Consider the following 15,695-nt stretch of genomic DNA (forward strand, 5'->3'; position numbering starts at 1 on the left):
CTGTGTGTGTCTCTCTCTGTTAAAAATAAAAAATTTTTTAAAAATCTTTAATCTTAATAAAAATATACTTCATTTTGGCATAATCCACCTTGTAATTTTACATACTCTTCATGCATGTGTAAGTGGGAAGACTAATAACTTATGCAGTATTTCTCTTTTCCACTCAGTTTTGCCAGAGTATTTACTACTTTATTCCAAAGTAATCACTAAATAATGCTTTCCTCTTCTAAAATACAATGTACTTTATTTTTTGTTTGTTTAAGTCCAAGTTACTTAACAAAAATGTAGTAAAAACAAAGTTCTTGATTATACTGGAATTTAAAATAAAATTTAAAAATAAAATAAAATAAAAAGATAAAACAAAGTTCTTGTGTTTCAACCTTGAGCCAGCCTGCCCTGGCTGGAATCAATTCTATTATTTTTGCCTCAATATCATTATTTTTGTTTCAATCTCCGCTATTGGGACCTGAGGAATATACCCAAAACTGACAGTACTCCTAGAAAAGTGAGGCTAAAATATATTTTGTATTTTTACTATGTATATTATGCATCTTATATATAGACAGCATAAATACACACTTATACCAACACAATACAAATACCAGTAAATGTAAAAGAGAAGTATAAAAGAAAAAAAGCAGAAAAAGGATAATCTCTTGCTAAAATAATCCTAACAGCAATAGTACCTAAATAGTACCTAAATAATCCTAATAGCAACCACTGCCACATATAGCTTTAAAATAGAAGTCATTTAAATTAACCCCTGTTTTTCGTCTTTTGATCACTCTATTAGTCTCAGTAAATCCAGGGACACCAGAAAAACTCTGTTTTCCTTATTTTTGTGTTTCACAAAGCTGCAAAAGGATGAAGGAATCCAAAAATAACTGGATGCAGCTTTGATTTTTTTTTTAAAAAAAACCTTGTAAACTTAAACTGCAAACTTGTAAAGTGCAGTACTTACTAATTTCTTCCACTGTTGTAATCATAATGATAGAGAAAAGGAAACATGGGAGAAAAGGAGACGACACTAAGAAAAACAGGCCACATCCTTATAATTTTTTGAAATTTCATTTTCTATTTAAAATTCATGCAAATTTCACATTTAATTCATAGTAACTGTTTTTAATTTTTAAAAACCACATATTTTTAAATTACTCTAGTAAATTGAGAAATGTGCATATAATAGATCATAGACTTGACTTTGGAGTAGAGCAAACTAGAGTCCCAAACACAGCCTTGTTATGACTACCTACCATTAGATAATTACTTAATCTCCTTACACCTCCACTTTCTCATCTTTAAACTGGGAATAGTAATAATGGCTATCACAAATTGAATGGTATATACCAATTAGATTGGATAATGCAGATAAAATATTAATCACATAGGCCAAAATAATGCTGAGTAAACGTTAGTAGTTATTATAATTACCATCTCTAAAAATCAATTTATACAATGAAGGACAGCCTAGTTTATAGGGTGGTAAGAACTGTGAAGGATCTAATATTTTACTCACTTGCAAGCCAACAATTTAGCATGTTACAATTTTAAACACACTAGAAGAAGGCACAAGACTCCTAGATCAAGAATAAAGTACTTTATTACTCACAATAATCAGCATTTTCTTACGTGGGTTCCCAAGTCCCATTTCTCACACGGTGATACAGAGTAGGCCAGGTGACATCTGCACATGCAGTAGATTGCAATAAAGGAACCATGAGCTTAGGAAACATGAATCTTTTATAATGGACAGTGAGCATGGACACCTTTGCTTTGGAGGGAGAAAGTGTCTTTATCTTCCAAGCTTCCAAGCAACTTGTCTTTTGGTCCAGAAGGAGACATTATCTAAGCTGGTCACGATAAATACCCCTGAAAAAATAGTTTAGAACAATCTGTGTCTCTATTCATAAGATGTGCCAAAATATGAGGCACAGAGACTTGTCTCTCTCACTTCTAACCATCTTGGCTGCTGACAAAGTTTCTCATGAGTATATGATTCTCACAGCCACTCTGATTATTCTGACTGACAAGGGGCTGGAACTAAATTCATTCAATTTGTTTCATACAGCATTTCATTAAAATAGCTATCTATAGGCAGCAGGGTAAGATTAACCTTCATAATTGATTTCAACCATGTTTCTCAGAGTCCTACCCCCAAATAAGTTGAAGAAATCCCATAAAACATTAGGGCCTACCTCAGAAAGTCTGGCAGCTCTGTCCCTAAGTTCTGTGTGAACTTTTCCAATTGGCCCAAGGCATCAATCCAGGAACAAGAGAATGTATTAACAATTATACAGACTCTGCTTCAGCCTACAAGGAAGAAATCTAGGGCATTTCATCATCCATAACAATGCTGGTGAGTTGTGGCTAATCTGAATGCTTTCCAGGGCCAGGGTATGTCACTGATTATGTCAACCAAAAAGTCAGGAACAAATTTTGAACCACCTATTCTAAGTGAATAAATTCCTTGACAGAGATAACTGTCGACAGGATGTGCATAAATAACAAATTGGTTATGACTCTGGGAAGCTTCACCAAGAAATCAAGGATATTGTCATTTTAGAGAGACTTCCATAGTTAACTGAAGACTATAAGATCTTCTGATGGTGTTCTGTTAAACACTCAAAGGTGCCAAGAGTCCATATTTTTAGGAGGGAGGTATGTTAATGCCTGGCTTCCACACAAGAAATACAATCATGAGGGCAGAGCAGTATAGCTAGAAAATGTGGGTTGTTTACAATTGCTGGGTCTTTCCAAGTGGGACCTACATCAGTCTGAGAGACAGTCAACCTGTGTCCCAACATGACCTCTCAACCACGTGTTAGGCCTAGAGTTCACAAATTCAGTTTGGATAACTGAGTCTAGTTCTTGTTTTTGAAAGGACTGAATGAGAACAGTCAGTCCAAACTGTCCCAATTGTCCAGGCCACCATTAATCTGTCCCACAGAATCTCTGAGAGAAGGCTATGGAATGGGAGTGGGTAGACATGAAGAAGTACTGACAGGTGTTTTACATGGAAGGCATAGGAGCTGGGGCAACCCCTGCTTATTCCAGTAGATTTTTCAGTAAGATTAAAGGGAATGGCAATCAAATGGTGATCAGAACTGAGCAATCTAATGGAGGATGGCACACCCAGCAGACATTTATCCACATACCAGATGCCTTTGGAGGGTAGGGAGCATGAAAGGTCCCTCAAATATCTTGACTAGCAAGCTCACTGTTAGGGGCTTTTGAGATAAAAAGTGCATCAATGTCAACTGTAAATGGCCCAGAAAGCCCAAAAGCATAACACAGATTAGTTTCACAGTCCAAAATTGTGTGGCCAGTCAGCCAATTGGACTAGAACAGCAACACCATAACCAGAAAAAGTATCAACAGTAGTGAAGAAGTAGCACTGATACTTCTGAATGGGAGGTCAAAGTTCCAATGTATTAAAACTGCCAAAAACAAGCAGAAGCCACATCCATCCCATGAAATATGGCTTCTCTTATTTTGTGACAAGTAGATCAACTTTTGGCAGAAGTCACAAGTAGAGCATGCAATGCTACCATCTGCCTCAGAAAAACACAGTCCTTAAGTCTACACCCAGTTTATGATAGCTGATGTGTTATCACATCTAATGTGATGGATGGATTGAGACAACAATGATAGCTCTGGGCAGTGAAGGCTCAATCAGAAGCCTGACTCCAGCGGGCTTCATTAGAGAACAAGCCCTTATTGTAGGCAACTACATGAGTGATCCAGACAGTTTGATCAGCAGCTATAATTTGTTTCCATAGTTCACAGCTTCAAAGAGAGCTGTCTTTAATCTGCCAGTCTATGTTTCCAAGTGGCAGACCAAATAGCAGGCCATTGGCAATAGGCCAAGGGGCAGTAGAAATACAAGTGTCTGTCATGAAGGAGAATACTGGCCAGAGCTATAAAAACAGTCTTGGGGCACCTGGGTGGCTCAATTAGTTGAGTGTCTTAGCTTCAGCTCAGGTCATGATCCCAGGGTCATGGGATTGAGCCCCACATCAGGCTCCACACTGAGCATGGAGCCTGTTTAAGATTCCCTCTCTCTGTCCCTCTCCCCAGCTCACGCTCTCTTAAAATAAAATTTAAAAAATTAAAATTAAAAAAAAAAAAGAACAGCCTTGACTTCTATCCACTGAACAAAGCAATCATATCCACTATCAATCTGTATAGCTAGTACAGAGGCTGAACAGCCCCAGGAGACAAGCAGACACAATCAGTTTCAGCTTGACTGAACCACTGGTAAACTAGGCCAAGGTTTAAGGAAACCTCTACGAATTGAGGACCCCACTAAATCAGTGGCTTTGCTTTAGACAGTGAAGTGGGGAATAAAGATTCCTCCAAAGGAAGGGCTGAGCTATAAGACATTATGTACTTCCATCCTCTCATCTCTCAGACAAACCAGTGAAAATTCTAACAGCTTTGCTTTGTGCCCACAGAGGTTGCAAACTTACTTAACTCTCCTCTCACACTTAAGTGTAGGTGTACACAGCTCTGTAAGTGCTGTCGAAAAGGAGGCAGAACCTTCTGCCCAGTCAGGACAAATCTTAGTACTAGTTGTTATATTGGTGGGGAAGGGGGGGAGGGGTAGTCTGACTGTGACTCTAACAGACTGGTAAAAAAATTCCCTCTACCGAAGAGGATACTTGAGGGTGGTTAAGAGTTTACAACAACCAGAAGAACGTTTAGGCAGCTGTCTTTGAACCTACTTTCTGGTACTCAGTCTGCAACTATCTCCCTAATTCTTCCTCATTAACAGGCAATAAAGTAGAGAAACACTTAACAATTTGGTCAACATGTTCAGCACGAATTCCCATAGAATCCCCTCAAATTCTGTTAACCAGCCCATGAGGCCCTCACCCTTCCTCTTCCAGAAAGCCACGTGTCTGTCAATATACCATCCTTGTTGCCAAACTGTCAAAGCAGTGAAAGATCTGGTATTTTTTACCCTACTTGCAAGCTAACAAGTTAGCCTGCCAGTATCATTGATCTGGGCAGAAGACCTAGACTCCTGGGTTGGAGACAATGAACTTTATGACTCATGACAATATTCATAGCCAGAATATCAGCATTTTCTTATGCAGTCCCCAGGCCCATTTCCCACAGTGCAACACAAAGTAGGCCAAGTCAGACCTGCACATGCAACAGATTGCACTAGAAGGGGAACTCAGAGCCTAGAGAACCCAAATCTTTCAAAATGCAAAAGGTATGCATGCATGGGAGATACTATCTCTGTCTTCCAAGGCAGCTCACTATACATACATCCTTGAAAAGAGAGCAGAAACAAAAGCAGTCAATGTCTCTGATTACAAGACATACAGAAATCACGGAGAACTGTATCAATGGATCCCAAAAAGGTCACTGTAGAATTTAGCTGTTAAGAGCCTAGCACATTGGGGCGCCTGGGTGGCTTAGTCGGTTAAGCGTCCGACTTTCACTTAGGTCATGATCTCGCGGTTTGTGGGTTCGAGCCCCGCGTCGGGCTCTGTGCTGACTGCCAGCTCAGAGCCTGGAGCCTGTTTCAGTCTGTGACTCCCTCTCTCTCTGACCCTCCCCTGCTCACGCTGTCTCTCTCTCTTCTCTCCTAGAAATAAATAAAACATTAAAAAAAAAATTTAAAAAAAAAAAAGAGCCTAGCACAGTATCTGCTACATATAAAGCAACCAAACGCTAGATACTAATGTTCTTATTCCTTCCTCACTAAACCTAAAATAAGAAATGTTCAATTATGTCTCCACCTCACTTTTATTACATGCCAAAGAATCATCACTAAAAATTTTATATATATAAATTAAAATTTTATAATAAAACAAATTTAATTAAAAAAAAATTTTTAAATATGCTCCATACCCAACATGGGGCTCAAACTCCTGAAGTCAAGAGTCACATGCTCGGGGCACCTGGGTGGCTCGGTCGGTTAAGCGTCCAACTTAGGCACAGGTCATGATCTCATGGTTCATGGGTTCAAGCCCCACGTCGGGCTCTGTGCAGACAGCTAGCTCAGAGCCTGGAGCCTGCTTCGGATTCTGTCTCTCCCGCTCTCTCTGACCCTCCCCTGCTCACGCTGTCTCTCTCTCAGAAATAAATAAAACATTTGGGAAAAAAAAAAGAGGTACATGCTCTACTGACCAATTCATCCAGGCCTTCCTCTAAAATTATGTTTAAAAACACAAGCTCAGAATGCCCAGGTGGCTCAGTTGGTTAAGCTTTTGACTTCAGTCTGGTCATGATTTCACAGTTCATGAGTTCAAGCCCCACGCTGGGCTCTGTACTGAAAGCTCAGAGCGTGAAGCCTGCTTTGAATTCTGTGTCTCCCTCTCTCTCTGTCCCTTCCCTGCTCAGTCTCCCTCTCAAAAATAAATAAACATTAAAAAAAATTTTTTTAAACAAAAAAACACAAGTTCAATCACTATTTTTCCCTTGGAAGAAAGAAGGGGGGGAGCCAGGAAGGCACAAGAGACAAAGCTTTCCTCTCACTAACATTATACTCCTACAGCTCAATCATTAAAGAGTCCAGGGAACCAAGGTAATTACAGGGGAAAAAAACAGGTGGCTGAAACCTAACTCTAAAACCATTAAGGTGCATATAACCTTAAAAAATTTCTGCTTTTCTTTACCACAACTTGACAGCGCATCCTTCCTACCTCAATTATTCCTCTATAACCACAAATAAGTATAAAGACAGATACAATTATTCTGTTAATGTTACCAAACTGCTTCTTGAAATTATCTCAAACTCACCTGAAAGCCAATGACTAAAGATTTAAAAGAGCAACAATTTTGATTTGATATTTAAATCTCTACGTTAAAAAAGTCTGAAAGTGAAACCATAATCCAGAAGAGTGATTGGGGCATCTGGCTGGTGCAGTCAGTGGAGATGCAACTCTTTATCTCAAAGCCATGAGTTCAAGCCCCATGCTAGATGTGGAGATTACTAAAAAAGAGAAAATCTTAAAAAAAGAGAGAGAGAGAGAGAGATACACATAGTTCAATATCACCATTCAAATTTACCTAAGTTATTGACCTCAAGCTCTATATTTTGTCACATTTCCTTACTGAGCCCTCTATAAAAGCTAAACCAGAAGGGAGGTGCTTTATATTTCTCTATAAACAGATCACTTTAAAGTTATAATTCTCAATTCAATAAAACAGACCGATTTTTATTCCCTCAACGACAAATTTTATTATTCAAAATCAGTCAATAAATGGTAGATACTTAAAAATACAGCTGACCCTTGAAAACCACATGTTTTAACTACGTGGGTCCACTTATACCTGGATTTTTTTTCAATCCAGTACAGTACTGTGTATTTTTCTTTTCCTTATGATTTTCTTAATAACATCTTCTCTACCTTGCTTTATTGTAAAAATACAACATATAAAATGTGGTAACTGTCTATGTTATCGATAAGGTTTCCAGTTTAAAAGCTACTACCAATTAAATTTGGGGGGAGTCAAAATTACACATGGATCTTCAACTGCATGGCAGGTTGGTGCCCCAAACCCCTGCATTGTTCAAGGGTCAACTATACATACAAACTTACAATTGTACTCTATTTGTATTATAACAGCTAACATTCATAATATTCCTTCAAAAAATATTCACAGAGTACCTCTTATAGATATTGTAGGAAAAGACGGTTAAAACCGAGGCAGTTGTTCAGTCAAAGAGCTAACAGAAGCAGGAAAAAACAAGTGATTACCAACAATCTGGCAGAAGACTCAAAAGAAGCGAAATATACACAAGACACACAACATATGTAAGACAAAATGATTAACCCTAAAACTGGGCACAGGGTACTGATGTTATAAGCAAAAGGCAGCCAATAGGTTTTAAGAGATAAGTTTTCCAAAGGGCCACAAAAAGTAAGGAATAAAAGGCACGGACCCTAGGGTACCTGGATCAGTTGTGGAGCATGCAACTCTTGACCTCAGCGTCATGAGATCATCCCCACAGTGGATGTAGAGCTCGCTTGGTTTGGAGGGAACGGTGGCAGGGAGGGGGGTGGGAAACGGAGCCATGACACAACAGCACATTCTACTGTGAGCATCAAATATATACAAAACACTCAATTTTCCTACGTCAAAAAATGCAACAGTACTTAAGATCACAAAATCAAAAAAGTCACAAGAATGAATGTAACTTCTTTTTTTTTTTTTTTTAATGATTTCTGAGAGAGCGACAGCATGAGCAGGGGAGGGTGAGAGAGAGAGGGAGACACAGAATCTGAAGCAGGTTCCAGGCTCTGAGCTGTCAGCACAGAGCCCAAAGTGGGGCTTGAACCCACCAACCATGAGATCATGACCTGAGCCGAAGTTGGACGCTTAACGGACTGAGTCACCCAGGCGCCCCTGGATGTAACTTCTAAAGTCATCTAAATCAATTGTTCCCAAGTGTAAATCTTGGATCATCAGCATAAGCATAACCTGGGAACCTGACAGAAACACAAATTTTCAGGCCTTACATAGAATGCACTCAATCAGAAACTTGGGGTGGGGTCCAACAACCTAAAGTTTAACAAGCCTCCAGGTTATTCTTACGCAAATTCAAAGTCCAAGAATCAGTGATTTAGATCTAGGTTTTTCAGCACTAAAGACATTTTAAGGTGGATAATTCTTAATTGTGAAGGAATACCCTGGGCAGAATGTTTAGCAGCATTCCTGGCCTCTACCCACTAAATGCCAGGGGCACCCCCTAGTTGTGACAATCAGAAATGTCTCAAGACATAGCCTAATGTCCCCTGTGGGGAAATCATCCACAGGTGAACACCACTAATCTAGATCAAGGATCAGCAAACTTTCCTGTAAGGGGCAGGGTTAATATTTTAAGCTTCTCAGGCCAAGGAATCAACTACTCAACTTTGCTATTGAGGGCCAAAGTGGCTGGAGACAATAGGTAAACAAATATGCATGACTGCCTTCCAATAAAACTTTACTGACAAAAACAGGTGGTAGTTTGGCACTCAGGATGTAGGTTGTATTTTAGGCCTGTGGGCCATAATGTCTCTGAATCAACTACTCTGTCACTGCAGCAAGAAAGCAGTCACAAACAATAAATGAATAGCTATGGCTGGATTCCAATAAATCTTTATGTATAAAAACATGCAGCCAGCTTACAGGCTATACAGTTTCCTGACCCTGATCTACAAAGTTCATAAACCCACTCTGGAAAACAACAGGCATCAACCCAACCCCACTCCCCCAAGACTACTTACTAAAGGCTCTTTATTTCATGACTTCTGCCCACCTGTAAACTTAGAGGCATGACACTAGACTGAAATGAGTGCTAGTCTAGTAACAATCAAAGTGCCAGGCCCACCCTCACTTCCACCCTTTTGGCATATCTCTTATATACCAGGTATTATTAATTCATTTTGTATGTAAATTTTGTCATTTGGAGAAATTTCTGAATGGTGGATCTTGTTTTCCTCTAAAACTCCAAGTCATCTGACACCTTAAGCTAAAAAATAAACACTATTATGTGCACCTGAATAAAATCTTTGTTTCAAACCAACCCATGAACTTGGACAAGTCAGTTCCTATTTCTGATCTCAATTTCCACAAAAGGAAAAATGAGAAGCTGTAAATAGATGATTCCTGAAGTCCCCTGCAGAGAACAAGCATATACTTTAAAATTATCAAAAATGAAAACAACAGGGCACCTGGGTGGCTCAGTCAGTTAAGCATCTGACTCTTGATTTCTGCTCAGGTCATGATCTCACAGTTGAGATCAAGCCCTGCATCCGGCTCAATGCCCATGGAGCCTGCTTGAGATTCTCTCTCTCCCTCTCTCTCTCTGCTCCTTCCCTGTGCATGCTCTCTCTTCTCTCACTCCCTCTCTCTCAAAATAAATAAGTAAAAATTTAAAAGTAAAATGAAAATAAAAACTAAAACTTACTGAACTCCTTCTATACCAGACACCTGTTCTAATCACTTTACAAGCATTGACTCATTTTTCATATGAGGAAACTGAGGCAGAAGCATGAAGTGATTAGTCAAAGATCACAAGATAAGAGAGTTGCAGAGCTGTGATTTAAATCCAAACAATCTGACCTCAGAGTCCATGCTCTTATCTACTAACTACTAAACTTTATTCTACATGCCAAGACCTTACTTTCCCAATGACCAACAATCCAAACACAACATGCCTTGTCTCTCTAATGAATAGAGATAGTGGAGAAAAGAGAGGATAATAACAAGACTACTTACTGCCGCAGTAGTCAATCGCCTGCCTAAGGCAACCCCCCAGGAAATAAATATGATGTTCCATAGACACACAGTTTGGTCCCTAATCCACAACATCACAAAGGACACCTATCCATTTGGATCAATACTGTTTCTACTTGCACAGTCTGGCATCTCCTTTTGTAGAAGATTCACATCTCTATATTAGTAACAGAGAAATATAAGTAGAAAAATATATGAAACCAACATGTGAGACTAAACTAAGTAGCTATAGCACCTGTCTTGTTCCCAAAGAAAAATTATGTTATAAAAATGTACCTTAGAGGAAAAAAAAAAAAATTAGCATTGTATTAACTAAAAGGTTAAGGGGGAAAGGGAAGATTTTTTTTTGTTCAGATAGACTCAAAATAAAACATAACTAACATTACTAAAATTTCAGTATTTGATAGCAACTGCAATTCTATTTGGATAGCCTTTTCACATCTGTAAGTAAACCAAATATATCTCAAAAATTTGTTTGATCAAATATTTACTCTACAGCTCAACCTTTAAAAAAAAAGGCAAAGAATTCTACAACTACAAAAAGAACAAGATCTGGAACTTTCATGTGAATGCATCTCTTTGTTATAAAAAAGACATTAAGGAAGAAAAAAAAACTGTCCTTATTTATTAATGCCTGCCTGTTTTTAATCCCAGGAAATTTCCTTTACATCCCCTCCTAGCTCTGGCCAGCCAAAACTGTAGGTATACTACTCTATTCATTCCTTTACCAGCAATATACTATACTAACACTATTTACATTTAAAATTGATTTTTTTGGACAATTCCAAATTCCACACTCACTTGCCCAGAGCTGAATTTAAAAATAATTTATTAAACATGATGCTGTCATTCCTCCACTCAAGCTTTTGGTGGTGAGCCACTATGGATAACAGTATGGCAGTTCCTCAAAAATTTAGAATTGAAATACCATATGATCCAGTAATTCTACTTCTGGTTATATACCTAAAAGAATCAAGAGGACAGATTCAAACAAATAATTGTACACCCAAGTTCACAACAGCACTAATGATTCACAATAGTCAAAACATGGGGAAAAAGTGCCCACTGACAGATAAATAGGTAAACAAAATATGGTTCAGCAGTCCCCCATAATTCACAAGGGTTATGTCCCAAGGATTCCCAATGGATGCATGAAACTGAGGATAGTACCAAACTATCCTCATATATGTATATGTACATTATGTTTTTTCCTATACATACATACCTACGAAAAAGTTTAATTTATAAATTCAGCACAGTAAGAGAATATAGTAGAATGATCTCAGCAATAATGTGATAATAGTTATGTGAAAATGATCTCTCAAAATCTCTTATACTGTACTCACCTTTCTTCTTTGATGATGTGAGATGATAAAATGCCTACATGATGAGATAAAGTGAGGTGAATGACCCAGGCATTGTGGCGTAGCATTAGGCTACTACTGACCTGCTGATTATACATCAGGAGGATCATCTACTTCCAGACAACAGCTGACCAAGGGTAAGTGAAACCATGGAAAGCAAAACCACAGATGATGGAAGACTGCTGTATATACATACAGTGGAACCGTAGTCAGCCTTTTTAAAAACGAAGGGAATTCTGACACTTACTGCTATCTGGATGAACACTGGCAATTTCATGCTAAGTAAAATAAGCCAGCTACAAAAATATAAATACTGCGTGATTCCACTTATGAGGTACCCAGAAAACTCACATTCATAGACAGAAAATAGAATGGTGGTGGCTGCCAGGGGATGGAGTTCAGAAAAATGGGAAGTTACTGTTTAATGGTTAATGTTACAGTTTTGTAAGATAAAAAGATTTCTAGAGATGGGTGGTGGTGATGGCTGCACAACAATGTAAATGTATGTGATGTCACTGAACTGGACACTTAAAATGGCAAATTAAGATGGTAAATTTTATGTTCTGTGTATTTCACCACAATTTTTAAAAACTTTTAATTGAGGGGTGACTGGGTGGCTCAGTTGGTTGAGCGTCCAACTCTTGGTCTCAGCTCAGATCATGATCCCAGGGTCATGGGATTGAGCCTTCCCCTGCTTATGATTCTCTCTCGCTGCCCCCTCCCCTGCTCACATTCTCTCTCTCTCTCTCAAAGAAAATAAATAAAAATTAAAAAGTCAATAAAAATCCTGTCCCTTTCTCAAAAAAGGATGGCAAACCAATTAGCAGTCATTGAACTATAGAGAACAGACTGATGGTTGCGAGTGGGAGGATGGGTTAAACAGGTGATGGGAATGAAGGAGTGCACCTGTAGGGGTGCCTTGGTGGCTCAGTCCACTGAGTGACCAACTCTTTTTTTTTTTTTAATGTTTTTACTTATTTGTGAGAGAGAGAGAGAGAGAGAGGAGGGGAGGGTCAGAGAGAAAAGGAGACACAGAATCTGAAGAAGGCTCCAGGATCTGAACTAGCTGTCAGCACAGAGCCCTACGCGGGGCTCGAACCCATGAACCGTGAGATCATGACCTGAGCTGAAGTCAGACGCTTAAGCGACTGAGCCACCCAGACGTCCATAAGTGCCCAATTCTTGATTTTGGAGCTCATGGTACTAGGATCAAGCCATGTTGGGCTCTGTGCTGACAGCATGGAGACTGCTTGAGATTCTCTCTCCCCCTCTCTCTCTCATGTCCCACACACTCAGGTATGCATTCATGCGTTCATGCTCTCTAAACAAACATTTAAAAATCATGTCCCCTTCTACAAAGGCAGCACTGAGCTCTCAAAATTACTATTAATTTCATGGTCATATGTTCACTTTTGGGTAGAGAAACTGATTTGCTCAGTTACAGAAGAAACCAGCACCTTTCAAATACCTACATTATATGACTTGAACTGCAATCTTTAAAATTACCTAGTTTCTGCTAACTAGATCAATGTTAATTTTTTTAAGTTAATCCTATGAAAAGTTTATTTAACATAAAAACACAGGAATAATCAATTTTAAAAGTAAGTCCACAGAGCAAACTGATCTGGGATCATTTGTGAGAGGAATATGAGGTTCCTAAAAACATAAAAGGCTAATGTGCTCAATATGTATATAGTTTCTAAATAATTTTTTTATTCTGCCAGTAATGTTCTTACCTACTTGACAATATGAAAGAAACCTTAACCATTTGGCAAACACTGAGAATGCCATAGTTTTTTCCCATTTTGTAAACAACTGTTCACCTCAGTGCCACTGGTTTTAAGAGAGAAACTTAGAATATATTCATGTGATCAAAATTAACTCCCAAATGCTTGTCAGAACATCTTACTTTGTCTGAATACAAGAATCCTAAATTTCCTACTTTAGGCCAGTATAAGGTTCATAGTAAGCATAATAACTGTCATAAATGGGAACAAGCAGCTACAAGTTGTCAGAGGAAGTAAACAGTTTGGTGAAATCTCAACAAAGTTACACTTACCTTAAAGCTTTTAATGAGGTAAACGACTCTAAATTCTCTAAATCCATTCCTACCAGAACATGCCAATTTTATTTTTTTAGTGTTTATTTATTTATTCTAAGGCAGGGAGGGGGGGGTAGCAGAGGGGCAGAGAGAGAGGGAGACAGAGAATCTCAAGCAGGCTCCAAGCTGTCAGCACAGAAGCCACACGGAGCTTGATCTTATGAACCATAAGATCATGACCTGAGCCAAAATCAAGAGTCAGATGCCAAATCCACTGAGCCACCCAGACATCCCAGAACATTACAATTTTATAACATGATAAACTACTCCTAGAAATAGAGTCCTTTTTCATACAACCATACTCCACATTAGATAAAAGATTATAGAGAATGAAAAAAAAAAAAAGAAAACATAGGCAAAAAAAAGTCCCAGGCCGTGCTAATCGTACAAAATCCCAAAATCTCATGGTCAACTTTTATTATCAAAACACTTCTTTCTGTCTGAGTTTGGAAGTTACAGTATAATCAAATACAGACACATCCATATTCCCAATAAATCTGATAACACCAGGTAAGATAAAGAACAAACCCTGGAAATGGCCATTACAATATTAAGTTGTAAAAATAAGGAATATTTTAAAAATCAGAGAAAGAGGGAGAAGAGAAGCCCAACTCATTGAGAATCTCACTGAGAAAAAATACCACTTGGGGCTCCTGGGTGGCTCAGTCGGTTGAGCGTCTCACTTCGGCTCAGGTCATGATCTCGCGGTTTGTGAGTTCAGGTCCTACATCGGGCTCTGTGCTGACAGCCTGGAGCCTGCTTCAGATTCTATGTTTCCCTCTCTATCTGCCCCTCCCTCTCTCATGCTCGCGTGCTCTCTCTCTCTCTCTCCCTCTCAAAAATAAATAAAAACATTAAAAAAAAATACCACCTATTGTGCTAGGGTTAGACCATGATGTGCAACGATGACAGTATTACAGAAAGAAAAGTCTGTCTATATATAACAGAAGCTTGTAAATTAATCTCAAAATGACTGGTTAACAATATCTCACTACAATAATTTTTTCACCAAACATCAAAGATGGTGTACACAGGGTATTAGCTCTAACCTCAAGTCTTTCATGATGCGGGACAACTCTACTTTCAAAGGGCCTTCCTAAGATACTTATATATTAGTATAACTACAGTTGGGCTAAGTAAAGGTATAACCTTTACTTATCCTTTAAATTATCCTGGAATTGGGACACCAACCAAGCAATTCAAATCTGTAGAAGAGGTGAATCCGCAAATATGAATTGGTGATTTATTAAGCTTATGAATTCACCGCAAAGATACTCTGGTATATACTATTTGCCTCCTCCTTATCTTCATACCCTCCAAAGATTCCAACAAGACATCAAAGTCTCAAATGTTTATTTCTCCCTGAAAAAGACCATACCCTCACCATTACCTTCGCCACCTTGTACTCCTTATTTTTTACTCTCCTCTTAATACACCACACCCATACCACCACGCTCTCCACACCCACACTCCACTCTCAAGGAACAACCCAAAACTCCTGACCCCAAATACCCCATACTTAAAAGCCCCACACTGAATACCCCCAAATGCTACCCATTCTCCACATTACAGTCCACGCACATACACTAAACTAAGTATTATTAACACTCCTCACCCAACAAATTCGCACGTAACACCCAACCCAGAATATGAACTGCACGTTCCCAGATGGTTCACCACACACACACACACACACACGTTTCCGGATGGTACAACACGCATACACACACACACACACACACACACACACACAACACAAACACGCACGCGCCACGTACCATACAAAAGCCCAAACCACACACCACTGCAGTGCTCAAACAAACCTAGAGAAGAGGCAACCCTTCTGGCAACAGGAACCCACGAGGTTGGAGATGGAAGAGAAACAGGGCCAGATACTTCACCTGAAAATCCGCCAGGATCATCTCCCGGTCCATGTTGGACGCCATGGCGGCCGCCGACTTCCGCGGCTCCGGGAGCGAAGCGCGCAC

General features: G+C 39.1%; 1 protein-coding gene across 1 annotated transcript in view; it reads right to left on the reverse strand.

The window, feature by feature from the left end:
* Positions 1–15,689, reverse strand: part of FAF1 (Fas associated factor 1) — a 449,320-nt gene extending 433,631 nt beyond the window's left edge. The window contains exon 1 of the mRNA XM_077779702.1: positions 15,609–15,689. Within this exon, the coding sequence (XP_077635828.1) occupies positions 15,609–15,653 (45 nt within the window). The 5' untranslated portion in view covers positions 15,654–15,689. The remainder of the gene's footprint in view (positions 1–15,608) is intronic.
* Between the last annotated feature and the right edge of the window lie 6 nt (positions 15,690–15,695).

Source organism: Crocuta crocuta, unplaced genomic scaffold, assembly GCF_008692635.1.
Source record: "Crocuta crocuta isolate KB4526 unplaced genomic scaffold, BGI_CrCroc_1.0 scaffold168, whole genome shotgun sequence".
Lineage (NCBI taxonomy): Eukaryota > Metazoa > Chordata > Mammalia > Carnivora > Hyaenidae > Crocuta > Crocuta crocuta.